General features: G+C 41.2%; 1 protein-coding gene across 1 annotated transcript; it reads right to left on the bottom strand.

Annotated features, from left to right (window-relative positions):
• Nucleotides 1–1,939: 1,939 nt before the first annotated feature.
• On the bottom strand, nt 1,940–15,597 carry LOC141810765 (cAMP-regulated D2 protein). The gene is made up of 8 exons (XM_074698569.1): nt 15,016–15,597; nt 13,866–14,067; nt 13,321–13,454; nt 13,011–13,138; nt 12,668–12,786; nt 12,032–12,172; nt 10,797–10,969; nt 1,940–3,324 (listed from the first exon to the last, which is right to left on the bottom strand). Exons 1-8 carry the CDS (start codon nt 15,502–15,504, stop codon nt 2,872–2,874), a joined length of 1,839 nt encoding a protein of 612 aa, XP_074554670.1. The 5' UTR covers nt 15,505–15,597; the 3' UTR covers nt 1,940–2,871.
• Between the last annotated feature and the right edge of the window lie 92 nt (nt 15,598–15,689).

Raw genomic sequence — 15,689 nt, 5'->3', positions numbered from 1 at the left:
ATGGCAGAGTGAATGTCTGCAGAGATAATGAGGTGGCCCTGCATGCTGGACTCAACCAATCAATGAGCCTGTGTAAACAGCCTATGAAATGAGTTCTGTGTGTGTGTGTGTGTGTGTGTGTGTGTATGCATTTGTGTGGGTGGTGCATCTTTGGTTTGCCAGTATAAACAGGTCAGAGAACTCCAGTCTTCGAGTCAGAGGCCTCTTCAGATGGTCTGCTGAAGCTGCTGGGTGCCTGGAGGTCAGAAAAACAGGCTTATGCCTGGACTGTTGCCAGTGTAGCTCTCAATTTTACTGGAAAACTCTGGACAACTGAGGAAACCAGTCCCACTGCTACTGTTGAGTCATCCTTCAAATAAATTTTGCAACTCTTTGAAAGAAATGACTGACGCAGGATGATGCAGCAGAACTCCAACCCTATGGCCAACACAGAAATCAGAGTCAGAATCAGAAATTCTTTATTGATCCCCAAAGGGAAATTACATAATGGTTATGGTATCTTCAGTTTCATGACATTGCTGCAGCAAAAGAATCTCAATCTCCCTACGCTGTAGCAGCAGATGCATTCACGAGAATTACACGTGTGTGGATGTGTCAATGTTGCTCTAGAGAGTACTCCCTGAGAAAACGTGTGGGCAGTATGATGGGTATGTTATAGGGACTACCTGTTTCAAGTCCAACTAGGTTTTCTGCTTAGATTTAGTAAGTCCAAGTGTATATAGGGTATGCGTTTATATCACTTCCCCTCTGGGACATGCCCACTTCAGTTGGACTGAGTGGCAAAACAAACCTCACTTAGCATTGCGGAGAATGGCAGTAAACACAGCGAGACCTGGAAAAATGTGGAATATGACAAGAAATCAAGGATACTAGGACGCGACATTGATTTATTAAAACTACCAAAGAACCAGGGGTCCAGGAACATCGACATGTGGCCAGAAATCATATCCTGACATTTATTTGTGCCTAATTTCAACACCAGGAAAAAACAAAATGCAAAACCTGAAAGCTACAAAAGCCTCTACATGATTCAATTTATAGTATTCAGTGGATTGACCCAAGTGACTACGCGTATTATCTATTTGTACTTTTGGTATGTAACATAGACCGTATTATCAACATATGTATAGTCTTTCAGAGACAGTATTTAAGTATAGTTAATGTCAAATACTCTATACAGCACAGCTACAACTGCTTGTGCTGGAGTTCCCCCTTATTTATAAAACTGGGTTAGCCCCAGTTTAAGTTAGTTTACCAATCCAAACTTTCATCACACAAAGACAAAAATGTTTTGGTAATAAAAAGTATAGCTGAAAAAAAAGTGTTTACATTTAGAGATTTGGTTATTTAAGGACTGATTTAACCCAAACATACAGCGTGAATTAACGTTAACTCACACAAAATGGGAACTACTAATCCAGCTATTGTTGCCTGAATTGTTTCTGACAATTTCAGCGGTCCATCAGTTTCTCTTTTCTTAGTCTTTCAGTATCCTGTCAAAAGATAGCTCTGATTGCTTTTTAAACATGTTCGTTCAATCAATCGCACAACAGCTCTTCCCCATTTTTAGATGTTGTTTAGAGTTCTGATGATATTTAAGCCACTCATCTCCCTCTTTCTGCCACTCAGGGGGTGTAACTGCAGTGACTTACGTTTGCTGTGACATCACATGCATAACCTCTCTTATGTTAAATTGGAGCTGACCTGTTGCCATTGACCATGCACCATCTATAAGGAGAAAACAGAGATAAAGGAGAAGATCAAACATACAGCTGATGTATGGAAATGTTAATTCAGGACCAAACACTGGGCTTTTTGTCCATGTCATTTAAATATAAAGTTACATTTGGGAGAAGATGCAGTGGAAGAGCTCACCATAAGATGAGAATGAAGAATTACAAAGGATAGTCAACACACTGAAGCCAAAGTATAACATCTCATCACAGCCATACTTCAACACTATCAGCTTTCCAACAAAGCTGTGAGAGCCACACTAACCATGGATGGGTGGCACTTGCAACCTTCTCAGAGCAACAGAAGTGACGTTTTTTCAAAGTTTTAATTGTTTTTTTTTTCTTTTTTCTTTAAATACCAGGAGAAATAGCGTACAATGGACGTAATTTGCTCTGTAAATGTTGAGCTATTTAATTCTGGGCCAAAGTGTTGGACCAACACGTTACGATTCACATCCACAGATGTCAGTAGCATCTGTTAAGCTCTCAGATGGTAAAACAAACTCTGTGTGTTTGTGTGTATATTTGCATTCAGTTGGAAAAAAATCTCTCCTACTCAGGGAATGATGAGGTTTCTTTGTGTGTAATAAAAAAAGAGGGACAGTTGGCATGCACAGCATGGCAAACTTCAACAAGAAATCCAAGGGAAACAAACTGGCTCCATGACTCAGACGAGGGCATCTTTGAAATAAACATGATGTCTACGGGTAAAACTACAGCTGAGAACCTCTTTTCCTGAGCAGAAACACTTACAGTGAAAGATGAGAGGTGAGTATTGCTGTTCTTTCTCCATACAGCATAACTGAGTGGACACTATTTCAGCTTGAGTACTCAAGAAAAAGTTGAGATCTGTTTTTTTTTAAGGAATAATTCAGAGCGAAATCATTTTTTTTAGTTCTTTTCTTGCTTTTATTGAATTGCTGGAAGGTAAAAGTATATTCTTTTGTAGACTAGTGTTTTGTATCATTTAACCCCGCACCTTCAGTAATGGTTGCAGCAGATGGGCGCATTAAATTGGATACTGTTTTAATATATGATGATGAGTAGGTTTCATTTAGATTCTCAGAATATAACAGCATGTAAGATGTCACTTTGATGCATAGCAACCCAACACCCTGCCTCCCATCCTTTTCCATCACTAGTATATTCCCAGCTGGTCCCAGAAGTCACACACATGGTTCCTGGTTCCCACTTGTGCATGTGAACGAACCGTAAAGTTCATCACAAGCCAGCCACTGGTGTCAGAGTAACGCGGCCAAGCAGGAAGACGCTGTTCCCTGCAGAAGGTTGTCTGCTGGGCTCGAGAAGAAGGATCACCGCTGTGCGCAAAAGCTCCCCAGTAACACAGCATCCGATTGGACATCAGCTTCTCAGGAAGTGATAGGGTGAAGTTGGCCACGGATGCAGAGTGGAAAAGAAAAGGCAGCTCTGCGCCGTGGCAGACGTGCTGGTAGCAGAAAGTTAGACCTGACCACACGTGATGGTCTGATGCCACGTGGTCAAACACGTACATCCACACTTCGCTGCCCGTTGCTGTACCTGCACGCGCTGACCTCCTGGATGGACACAAGAAGACGTAGTCTGTAACAATCTGGAGATGAGAAAGAAGCAGAAACAGAAGGTAAAGAGTTGATTTTTGTTTATTCAGCTTGACCTGGGAATTTTCCGCAGGCTCTTGGTCCAATGTTAAGCAAAACCCCAAACATTTTTTGCAAAAGAAAACCTGAAAAACAAAGCAAAAAGAAGCTGTTTTTGAAGGACTTAGCTTTTCAGTGCTCACTTGTTTTGCGTTTGTGTGTGTTTTGTTTGTTAAGAAAAGAAAATGAATAAAACCTAATTAGCGTGATATCTACAAAGAGGCAGGCCGGGGCAGAGCGGCTTATAACTACTGCTCCCTTTTAGCTAAAAAGAGGGAAAAAGAAAAATGAGGCTCTAACATCTTCTTCTGCTTGTTACCTGGAAACCAGTGTGTCTTTTTCAGCAGCACATAACCTGCGCCCACACAGCTGCACATCTGACACCTGAACACAAACAGATTGACTGGAGGCAGGTGATGGACACACGCGTGCACTCACTTGTATGGACGGACGGACACACACACACACACACACACACACACACACACACACACACACACACACACACACACACACACACACACACACACACACACACACAAACAAACATGTTTCATTGGGAAAGGAGGCTGATAAACAGGCTTGTCATGGCTAACGCACACATACAAGCGGGTAGAGATAAAGTTATGTAACATGCTTCATCTTTTCAAGTAAAGGATCTGTTACTAAACTCATTATCTGCTCTCTATGTCATTCTGACATCCTTTCCTCTTGTTTTCACCCACTTATCCACAACAAAAAAAATGTTGTTTGGTGTTCTATCCCCTTTTCCTCAGCTTCTTATCTTTCCCATTTCTCACTGTGCTAACATAAAGACTCTGATGGACACTTTGTGATAACAGTTGTACAGTTGTACAGTTTCATTTAGCAGATGCTTTTGTCTAAAGCGACGTACAACCAAGCGGCAACCTCTGGTCTAAGAATATAAGACAATGCGCAAGTGCTAAAATCTGCTGTTTCTCGAGTGCACGTTTGAGGCTGACTCCAGAAGTACCGGAAGTCACATGAACACCAAGCCAAAAAAAGCTGGTTTTTAAAGCAAAATTAACTTATTTACAGCCTGGTTCAAAAAACGTCTCCTGTCTGAGTCGCATTTTTACTATCAGCACACACTGTACAGGGGGTGAATTTTTTCTAACTCGGCAGTTCAGAGGATATTAAGAACGGGAGCTCGCCCAATCAGGGGCACAGCTCAGCTCACATGACCGACAGGCGCCCTAAAGCTGTATACAAAGCCCTTGCCTTCATTTTCTGTTTCAGAAACAGACGGGTGACGTCAAGGAGACGGAAGGGAAAACCTAGTGCTATAAGTTATTTGACTGCAGGTGCTGCCATTAAGTGCAGGATATGTTTCTTTTTAATAACGTAGAATAATCTAGCTGGCTAACCACAATCAATTGCTGCAACAATATACTCCACCCTTCAAAAAATTCAGTAATTAGAGCTGAAAATTCCCTAGGAGCTGGGTCTGAGACCCTCTGACTCATTCTACCTCTAAGGACGAAGAGGAGAAGGGTCAGATTAAGTGCTTAAGTGTTCCCTGAACAGATGAGTCTTCAAACATCTCTTAAAAGTAGAAAGGGACTCTGCGGATAGTATAGAGTTAGTAATTCATTCTAACACTTGGGCTCAACAGAGTAGAAGAGTCTGGCTAGAGATTTGGAGCCGTGCTGGGCTGAGAGCAGCAGGCGTTTTTTACAAGCAGAGCGTAGTGGGTGAAAAGGAGTGTAGACCTGGAAGAGGGATCCCAGGTGGGAAGGAGCCATTCTTGTCAATGTTTTGTAAGCGAGAAGAAGAGCTTTGAATTTGATTGGAGCTGCCTCTGAAAGTCAGTGAAGAGAGAGTAACAGCTGGGTGACATGTGCTGTTTTGGGCAGGTTAAAGACCAGATGTGCTGCTGCATTCTGGATCATCTGCAGAGGTTTAAATGCAGGAGGAGGGAGTTGCAGTAGTCGATGCATGATAAAACTGTACCAGAAGCTGTGTGGCCTGTTGTGCTAGGTAGGGTCTGATCCTCCTGATGTTATTACCTGATAACACAGCACTTAATGTGTGCAGATCTGCTCATTGTCAGCTGCAGGATTTAAATCACACAGGTTTGGCCTCAAATAACAAAACAAAAAACTTCATCAAAACAGTCCGAATAAAACTAATAAAACATATAAAAAAAAGTCTAAAGCACTTCACCATTTGCTCCACTAATCAAAACTCAAGTTAAAAAGAAGAGTATAAAAAAAATCAGATACACAAATAAGTTTTAATATAAATTAATAAAAATTAAAATAAATTTGGGTTTCCTCCAACTGTACAAACATTTATAACCTTTCTGCACACAGCTGCAAAACTACATCAAAATTTTAACATATTATCAGTAATAGTCCCCATGTAGGCAATATAAAATTAAGCACACTGTGTTTATGCTAATTTAGGCAAAGTGAGTAATACTCTGAATGTTAAAAGAAAGCAGAATGAGATATTTTGTAAAGGGCGGAATTATTCAGATTGTAAAGGACAGAATCATCAGAGACCAATTTGCTCAAAGGTGACACCAAAGTCAACACCAAACTAAAAGGCTCCCCACTCCAAAAGAAAGCCACGTAGTGCCTTATTTATGTAACGTGTTTGTTTCAGTTCCTGAGAAGTCTGTTTATAGATTTCTGGGAGATACATGAACCTGTTTTGACCCCACAGCCAGGATCACTTCTATCGCTGCATATCAAGACACAGGCTTTGTGTAGCAGAGTAAAAAATAAAATCACACCACAGATCTGTAACTGTGACAAAAGGCTGGACACTGAGCTCTCCACATCAGGCTTCTCTCTGACGGACTGTTTGACATTTGTGCTGAACCCTCAGTCCTCTGGAGAAATGCCCTTTATAAAGAGATGCAGGAGGTAGTTGTGTGTGTGCATGCTTTAGTGTGTGTGTGTTTGTGTGTGTGTGTGTGTGTGTGTGTGTGTGTGTTAGGTGAAGCTACTGTTGTGACTCCACTGTCTCCCTGCTGCTCCATGAACTGTGACTGAATACTAAATATGTCCAGGAGTGTCACCTCCTGACCCCCTGCAGCTCTCTGAGGCCGTCACTTCGCACACTGCATCAACAATCCTGAGAAAAAAAAAACAGGAACTGCTGAAGGCTTCTTCTTTTTTGTGGCATCATGAACTGTTCCACCTCCAACACCACAAACTCGCAGCTTGAGCTCAACAGTAAGACTGAAACACAATGGGATTGGGATTAACGGATCAAACTGTGGCTTCAAGAAGAGATGAACTCAGATGGAACTCTGGCTAAGTATGAATCTTCAAATCATTGCTGTGGTACTTTGTGGGCATGGGGTTTGAATATCGAAGATGCTTCTTAAAGCTAACTAGTATCTAGCTGCTGCAGCGTGTTGGCACAGATCTCCTGATTAAAAATAAAAGCTAATTATATTAAGCTTAAAAAAACATTGCGTTTAGAGTGGATCAATGTATGACTCATTGATTGGTCATGGACACCAAACTGGTTTTGTCTTCGGTGATATGTCTGGAGATCCTACATGTATCCATGGCTGCATTGTTTATATGTGAAATCAGCTGTTAGCAGCCTGTAGCATGTCAATGCCAACTGGTGTAAGGCCTGATGTTTCCCCACAAGATGAGGGGAAGGGGGTGCGGACGTTGTGCTGATTCTCAGGTGTGAGCTTAGAAGTGGGGACATCGACCTGTCCTTCCATCCATCGTTATTGGAAACGTAAGATCTATCTCCAATAAGATGGACGAGCTAGCCGTGCTAACCAAGCAACAGAGGGAATATCAGAAGGCAGAATAGCATCATTCTATTCACTGACATGGCTAATGGAGTTAACACCAGACACCAACGGCACATTGGAAGAACTTCACCTGCTGTGAGCAGACAGGATCCAGGAGACAGAGACTGAACAGACTGCTGAAGAAGCTCAGTCCTGGACCCTGTGGAGGTGGAACTGGACAATGATGGACAAGCTGTCAGCATCTATTTTCTTAAGGAACTTTTTGCACTTTCTATACACTTTCTTACTTTTGTTTTCTTGACTGCTGCTGTGACTCCTGAATTTCTCCTCAGGGATAAATAAAGTATTTTCTATTCTATTCTATTCTAACCATTCATTGGGCTTGTGGTCTGTGCCATTTCAACGCATAGTTTCATTTTAGAGTATGTGTACGTCTCACTGTATTAGGATTTCGCCTTAGAACTGGGCTTTGACATATGGTGACTAATGGTTTTACAGAGAATGAACTAGTCTTTAGGAAAGAGAATTAGAGTTCGGAGAAGCGAAGCTAGCCTGCATGACAAAAACTGATGTGTTCATGAACTGGCCAAATTGTCCCACAACAAGCTTGCAAAATAAGTCTTCCTTAACTACCCAAGTTCAAAGCTGGAAAACCCCATAAAATACACACTTTCCTTCCCGACAGGAACTGTAAAATATCTTGGGATATATCTTAATGTTTTTTTCCCTCAATAGCAAACAAAAAAGCAGCCTGCCGTGACCAGACATAGCACAGAATGAATAAGAGCAGTTAAATTGACAAGTGCAGTCTAACAGGCAGGCACAAAGTTCCACCATCGTAGAAGAAACCTGCTCACTTTCCCTGGCTTGTTCTTGCAAGATTTAAAAAAGAAAAAAACAGGCAAGCTCCCCAACTCCAGTCAGACCAAACGCTTCACAAAAAGAAATGATGGAGGAAAAATGAAAAACTGTGGGTTGTGTTGGAGTCAGATAAAAATGGTAAGCTGGAGTTGTAGCTCCCTCTGTAGGTGAATGACTGCATCTGTTTGAAAGAGGAAGCAACATTAATGTATTTAAAACCTGCTGATTGATAGTGAAGTTTATATGGGGTGTGCTTTGACTGCTCTGAAAAACTGTTTATTTCCTTCAAAAAGAATCAAAGAACTGTTTGCAACTCCTGTCAGCTTGTGAGTCGCTAAGAAGGCGGAGGGGAGCACAAACACTGCTGGGTCCTCACTTCATGCTGAGCTCTGACTGGGTGGGACATTGATCCGTGCATGGCTGCTTGCCTCACTAAGCCACTGAATGGGCGGTTATTGATGTGTGAGTGTGTGTTTGGGTGCATAAAGCAGTGAGTCCTCTTTTGGTTGAAATAGTATGAAAGAGAAGAAAGTCCTTAAAACACGAGGTGAAGGATTCTAAAACTCTGTGGTCAATTACTGAGCACAACATGCCTAAAAAGGCTGACAGTTTCCTGAAAGCCATGAAACAGCTTGTGAAGAAAAGACAAAGCAACATCAGATGGAAGAATATTAATTATGCACACTGTACTGATAATGAGTAGGTCACTTTACCAACTTTGACTTTTAAAAACTGAAGTGCTCTCTCTTAAATATTCACCTCTGAAGATTTAATGAGAGTTTTCAGCAGTGGAGGAATTACAGGCACTCCAGTGACATCTGATAATTAGCCTTTTAGCCTTTTAAAATATTTTTCATCATAATTTTCTGCAGTTACTCAGTATTTAAGTCTTTCACTCTTCCTTTTCAGTTCAAACATGTGCATGGCAAATCAGATGCCCAAAGAAAAGAGAGTTTTACAGAAAGAGTTTGAGGGGAAGTTTGGTCTTCAAGTAAACTAAGTGTAGAAAAACAATTGGCTCTGTTTCAACAACACTGAGGATGTGCAAAGGTCGATATCTGTGCTGCCTTCCTCCTCAGTCCTGTGGAAAAATTCCCTTTATGAAGAAAATCAGGAGGTGTGGGTGTGTTTGTGTGTGTGAATGTGTGTACAAGGTTGTCCACAGACTTCTTTCTGCTCTGTTAACAATAACTGGATCCTAAATACTCCAGGGAGACAGTGAGATTGCCCCATAGACTAGTATCTGACACTGTGTTTTGATGCCTTTGATGGTCCTTGCCATATATATTTTTTTAAAGGTCCCATATTATGCAAAAATCACTTTATTAAGTCTTTTATTAAAATTTGTGGGTCTTTGGCTTTCCTCTCAGCCCAATTAATGACAAAACCTGTACTTAGTAGTGCTTGTGAATGTAAAATCCTAACCTAAAATGAGATGTTTGGATTTTGGGGATTTGCCGACGTCAGCGATTCCCTTTTTTGACCAATCAGGAGCAAGTCTGACCTGATTGGTCCACCGGAGCAGATACCCCCAAACCCACTCCCCACCTACTCCTCTCCCCGCTGCTGGAGAGAAATCTCTCCAGCAGCGGGGAAGAGAATGCTGAGGTTGAAGAGCCATCACTGCTCTGATTTTGGCTGTAAACAGCCACATAGTTCTATCATGCACAAGCTTCCCATCTCGGAAGAAGACAAGACTAAGTGGCTTAAGTTCGTTTATCAAGGAAATGTGCCAGCTACACTCAGTAAAACTATGCATGTGTGTGCTAGTTACTTCACGGCCGACTGCTTTTCCAACTTTGGACAGTACAACAGAGGGCTAGAGAATAGACTGGTCCTGAATCCAGGCGCATTACCAACCATCCGCCAATAAACCTTGGACCCTGGAAATGTGAGTATTTTAAATGCTGTGTGCTGTGGAGCAGATGTGAGAGCTTTTCCTCAGTGTCCCCTTGTCTCTGTGTTAGCTTCAGGATGCTAACTGTAGCTGGGGTTAGCCTGTTGTTTTAGGCTGTAATGTTACGGTAAATGAGCTTCGCTGTTTTCTAAACATTGTGCACTCGGAGCTTGGTAGTCATGGTTACATGGCATCAATGATCCATTTCAAACTGCAGGATAGGAGCATTTTAGGGGACCTTTAAGACCAGAGGTTGCCACTTGAATTAAGCTGATTGGTTAAAGAGGATTTGGAGTTAACGACCATGCTAGCTAACATCAGCATGCTTACAGATACACGTAAATTTAATTCTTTATCTTAATAATCTTTGTTATCTGCTATTTACCTTGATGTGTTCTGATTTCAGTCATTTTACAGCATCTTGTGCACTCTCATAAATGTGTTGAAAGCCTCAGGCAGCATTCCCTGATTTTTCATCGACTTCACTAAGGTGGGACTATTATTTCCAAATCTGACATCTGGTTTTGTTGAAATACAAACAAGCAAACAAGTGACCATGAAATCATTAGTAAGACAGTACTTAATGCAACAAATGCAGAGAGAAGAAGCACAATTACCTAGTGGATATGCTGAACACAACTTGTTTTTGCTACATAAGAAATCACCTCTTTCTTGTCATTGGAGCCTTGTTTCCCTTCCTAATGAGGCTTATTATTTGAGATTGACAGTTAAGTGAGGAGTTTTTGGGTTGATGTTTTACAAAACCCAGTTTTATGTCCAAGAAGTAGTTTGTAAACCCTCTGTTTTGTTAACGTCAGTAAGTTTTTTGCTTGAGTGCCATTCAGCTAAAAAACAGTAAATATACTGATGGAGAGAAAAAAATTGCTGAATCTGACTGGGGATTGAACTCCTCTTACCTGAGCGAGCATATTCCTGCGGTCAGCATCTCTGTACAGAGGCAGGTATTTGTGCAGGATTCGCAGAGCGTGTTGTTTAAAGATGGCTGTGATGTAGACCGTGCTCTCTATTGCAGACACCGGCTTGTTAAAGACTCCGTACACAAAGATCACTCCCTCCTCTGAGGTTGTACCTGTGGGACAGAAAACACAGCCTCAGTCTGTACTAATAAATAGAGTGGAACTTGCCTGGAGCTTTCTTGTCACGTTTACACAACCTTTTCGCAATGTCTCTAATTCTTCTTCAGCATGTTTACTTCTTGTTATGACTGCAGGCAGTTTAACACCAAAAAGTAATTAGACTCCAGCTTTCACCTGGATTCATTAGGCTGCCTGGTTTCCAAAAAAGGCCTTTTACTCAGAGTTTGTAACATTGCCTTCAGCTTTTTCACCGTCTTGGGGATTTTGCATCAACAAGCTCCAGATACCACTCGCCTTGTTTTCTGCAGAAACTTGGGGTGAGGACACCTGGCGGTTATAAAGTGTTTTTACGTGTGATTTTAGGTGTGAGTCACAGAGATAATGCATTTTAACAAGCAGTGCAAAACTTACAAAAGTTCAATTATTGACAGCAGTTTGGAGATTTCAGAAGGGGATAAAAACGTTATTGAGCCATCAGAAAGATCTGTTATCAGGCGAGGCGCCGCCCTGTTGGCTATGGCTGCCTTTTGCAGCAGCTCTCTCTTCTTTGTCCATTTCTTGTTATTTTTTTTATCTCTTTTTCTTAATCTTTGTATTTGGAGTGGATCATTACTTTGTATTTCTCATTTGTTGGTCATGGACACCAAACTTTTTGTGGCTTCAGTGATATTTTTACTACTTTTTCTCCTGTGTTTGTCTGGAGATCCTACATGTAACCATGGCTGCTTTGTTTACATGTGAACTCAGCTGTAAGCAGTCTGTAGCATTTCAATGCTAACTGGTACAAGGCCAGATGTCTTCTTACAAGGAGAGGAGAAGGAGGTGAGGACGATAATAATTTGGCCCATGTGTACATAAACATACCTCGTGTACCCACGACCATGGCCTTTTTAAGTGGCTGAAACCCATGTTTTTCATTGTTTGATTTGCAAAAACTTGTTTTTTTGTTTTGTTTTTGTTGTTATTGATATTTTCAGATATACAAACCTGATTAAATATTAAAAAAAAAATACATTTAGATAAACATTTTTTCTTTTTGTTTTTTATTCTCTTACCCAGAAGCACCTTCTTCTCTTTCTGCCAGTGTCCCTTCAGGAAAGCAGTGACAGCTTGCTCTTTAATCAGCTCCCCATCGATATGTGGACCCCATGTCTCAAAGACCTCCAGGAACCTGAAGGGATTCACAATCTTGGAACCTGTGGTCAAAAAAACATCACAGCAGATTATAAATTCAGTCTGACTTTCACAGCACAGAAGAGGGGGAAATGTTGAGAAGAAAGAGAACCTAAACAAGATAGTGATGCAGAATCAACCTGCTTCTGGTTATTATTTTCATCTTTTTCTCTGCCTTTTTATGAGTTTCGGGGCAAAATCCACACAAAAAACTGCAGCTGGTGATGTAATCATGAGTCAGTGGTTCTAATACTGTCAATAATACTGTCAACTCTGCAGATTTATTACAGTCATATTGTGCAGTGAGGCAATAAAATCACTTTAATTACCCCTTCAGGACCATTTTCTCCAGTTTTCATGATTCTGTTTTCCCAAATGTCATGGTTCAAGAAAAAATAATGTTTTTCATCATCTTTTCAGATAAATGCACTATATCTTCCTTCTTATGTAACTATGTGGGCAGCCCTGAGCGCTGCTCTAAATTTGGTGAGTGTAGGCTGGTGTTCATGGTGCCCTACTTGTTTTCAACTGGGCGGTTAGGACAGCCTGTGGAGACAGAGATAGCAGGCAGACGATGTCGCTCACAGAGCAGTTGGTCTGTTTGGCAAAATCCTTCCCAAGCTTCAGGGCATCGTGTCTGGGGATAGAGGCAGATAAAAAGAGAATACCAGGTCAGGTGGAGGTTGTCTATAACTGTAAGCATGCAGGAGATGGTCCCAGGAGTTCTGAATACAGACGAGCTTGAGAACACATCCGTCTGATTCACAGGAAATAAGAAACAGACAATCGATGTCTTCAAAAGCTCATCAAGTAGATAACATTTTGTAACTTTTGCAGATGCTTTCCATCAGAAATCCTCACCTTGTTTTAAGAGGGATAGAGAAGGGCAGGCTCTGCAGCACTGCCTGTTTAAACAGAGGTTTGCTGCTCTGGATCATCAGGTGAAGACTCACTGACTGGGCGCCTGCACTCTCCCCAAATATTGTCACCTAAAAAAATGGTACCGTAGCATTAAAAAGTGGAATGAGAAGATTTTTAATATACCTGTTCTTGGAATCTAGCTTAAGTTTGATGTAAACAGAAGTGACCTCATATTTTGATTAATTTTTAATTTTTAATCTGGGAATTGTTGCTCTTGATGAATAATCTGGTCGAGAATGTATTTGCTTACCTTTCCTGGATCACCTCCAAACACTGCAATGTTTTGCTGCACCCAAAGAAGAGCCGCCTGCTGATCCAAGATCCCATAATTTCCTAGAGCTGAGGTGTGAGGCTCTTTTCCAGAAACAAGGAAGCCAAAGGCACCTTAAACCATGCACGAATTCACATGATCAGTGAGACATAATTGGCTCCATCAAGACATTCATTTCCTCCATGCTCCTGTTTTCAGTCTCAGAGGAAAGCAGAGTTCCTACCAACAGGCTCAGTCACTTAAAATAATGTCCCGCACATTATCTAGCTTTATGCACACACAGATGGACTCTTCAACAGGCACATTATTATTTTAGCTACATGATAAATGTCCTTTAAAAAATTCCTGCTTGTTACCTCTAATAAATCAACTCCAGTGCTTCTGTTAATCTTTCCTTTCTCCCAGGAGCAGTAAACAAAGATAGCTCCTTAAATACACACAATGAGAGTTAAAAAAAAAAGTCGCAGTGTCTTCAAGCTACAGTATAGACACACACATTGCTGTGTAATATCAAATTTTCTTACCAAGTCGATACTCCAGGCTAACAACAACAGTGTGTGTGAAATTACTGATGAAGCGCCCGTCATACAGAGGCTTGGAGGCTGAGCCAGCGATGAAATCTCCACCGTGGATCCAGACCATGACAGGCAGCGTGCTCTTCAGAGGGGAGCTGAAGTCCACGTCCAAAGGGACAAAGATGTTCAGGTAGAGACAGTCTTCACTCACCTTTTGGGGACACAGAAGAAATCTTTCATCTATCTTGATGATGAAAATCAATACCCAGATTTATTTCTCTCAAAACATTAGCTGGTTTGGTTATTGTTAGCCACTTAGCTTAGGCAAGGTAAGTTTAATACATAGCACATTCAAAGTGCTTTACAGAAATACAAATACCAAACCCTATCAGCTAATCCTATGACAGGGTTTAGCTTAGCTGGCTACTTGTCTCATAGGAAAGAGATTTCCTGATATATCAAACTAATATAATTTTGTAAATAGCTTTTTAGAGTTGGGAGAATTATAAGTAAAAGAATTTTTTTTTTTTTTTTTAGCTTGGCATGAAAAGCTTTGACAACACAAGCAGAAACTAGCGTACCTTGTGTAAACTAGCTAGTAGTTTAAAACCTGTTGACTAATGTGCATTTTTTATTTGATCTATTTTAGATACAAACAATATCTGGCTCTCTTCAAAGATAGGCAAGGTATGGTCCATATTTTACCGACCAAATAATTTTTTTCTAACCAAAATAGTTGATATGGTTTACTTGGAAGACTTGGACTCATTGCATCATTATTTCTTCAACCCCAGCTAAACAAGACTGCAGAAAAAAACTAATACTGTAAGCCACAATGGCGAAAATGATTCATAGAGAAAATCATTATTTTGGTTTACACACAGTACGTTTGAATGAGAGAGTTTCATTGAATAATGTGCAACAAATTCATAGATTCTATTACTTAACACACTATCAGAAGTATGGCTGCTCCCAACCTCAGTCAGCTATCATCACTTTGGTTTACGGTGCAGCCATAATACAGTTTAAAAAGCTTTTAAAATTTCACAGCAGATCATTAGTTAGAATAATTCTGTGCACAAGTACCAGAAGTGCAAAGAGTTGTTTTACCTAAAGTCAAATATCACAGAAATCAAATAAGTGTGAAGTCGTTTCTTACCATACGTGGACACTCCTCTGTAATGGGTCCACTGCAGGCCTGCATGCAGGCTGCCCGCGGAGAGGTGGCATCGTAAACTCCAGACCAAGGACTCACAGGTCTGGGGGGCTTCCAGCGGTAAGCCCCTATAGGCGGGTCTGCATATGGTACCCCATAGAATATATGAGCTTTATCCGCTGTAACCCCTTTGATCTGGCCGTTTTTGGTTAACACCACAGGTCCAGAGGCTGCATTTGTATCCCAGCTGACAGGTTTATCCTTGGTTTGTTCTGTGATTGAGAGGTCTGCTGGGCGTCCCAGCTCCTTGAGGGAGTTTATCTCAAAGTCTGTGTTGATGACAAACGGCTCGTCTCTCACCAGCAGCCCGGAGTAGATACTTCTCAGAAAGCTGACAAGGTCGATGTCATCATCATCGTTTTTCGTCTCCCCTCCAGAGGCAAGCACCACACTTAGTGTGCACAGCAGCAGCAAGCCAAGCCAGCTCTCCATACTGTGCCAGAACACTGTTGTTAGTTTACCCAGACTCAGATTGTAATTCGTATGGAATAAAACAGAAGCAGAGGAGATTCAGCCTAAAACTGTCCACAGACTATGCACACTTGTGATTCCAATTTGGCTGACTGTTTCAGATTTCTTAGACAAAAGCTGCTCTGTGTGGAGTTAAGGGGCCGTCC

Source organism: Halichoeres trimaculatus, unplaced genomic scaffold (assembly GCF_033239565.1).
Source record: "Halichoeres trimaculatus isolate MK-OKI-2021-1 unplaced genomic scaffold, fHalTri1.1 fHalTri1_scaffold_21, whole genome shotgun sequence".
In the NCBI taxonomy this organism is placed as follows: domain Eukaryota; kingdom Metazoa; phylum Chordata; class Actinopteri; order Labriformes; family Labridae; genus Halichoeres; species Halichoeres trimaculatus.
The sequence above is the reverse complement of the archived record's forward strand: the minus strand, read 5'-3'. Positions and strand labels throughout refer to the sequence as shown.

Bases quoted from the DNA above. Each gene is read 5' to 3' on its own strand.
- LOC141810765 (XM_074698569.1), bottom strand. From the start codon at position 15,504: ATGGAGAGCTGGCTTGGCTTGCTGCTGCTGTGCACACTAAGTGTGGTG. The intron at 13,139-13,320 runs GTAAGCAAATAC...CCATTTTTTTAG, and splicing joins TTGGAGGTGATCCAGGAAAG to GTGACAATATTTGGGGAGAG. The intron at 3,325-10,796 runs GTAAGAGGAGTT...TCTCATCTCCAG, and splicing joins GCAGGAATATGCTCGCTCAG to ATTGTTACAGACTACGTCTT.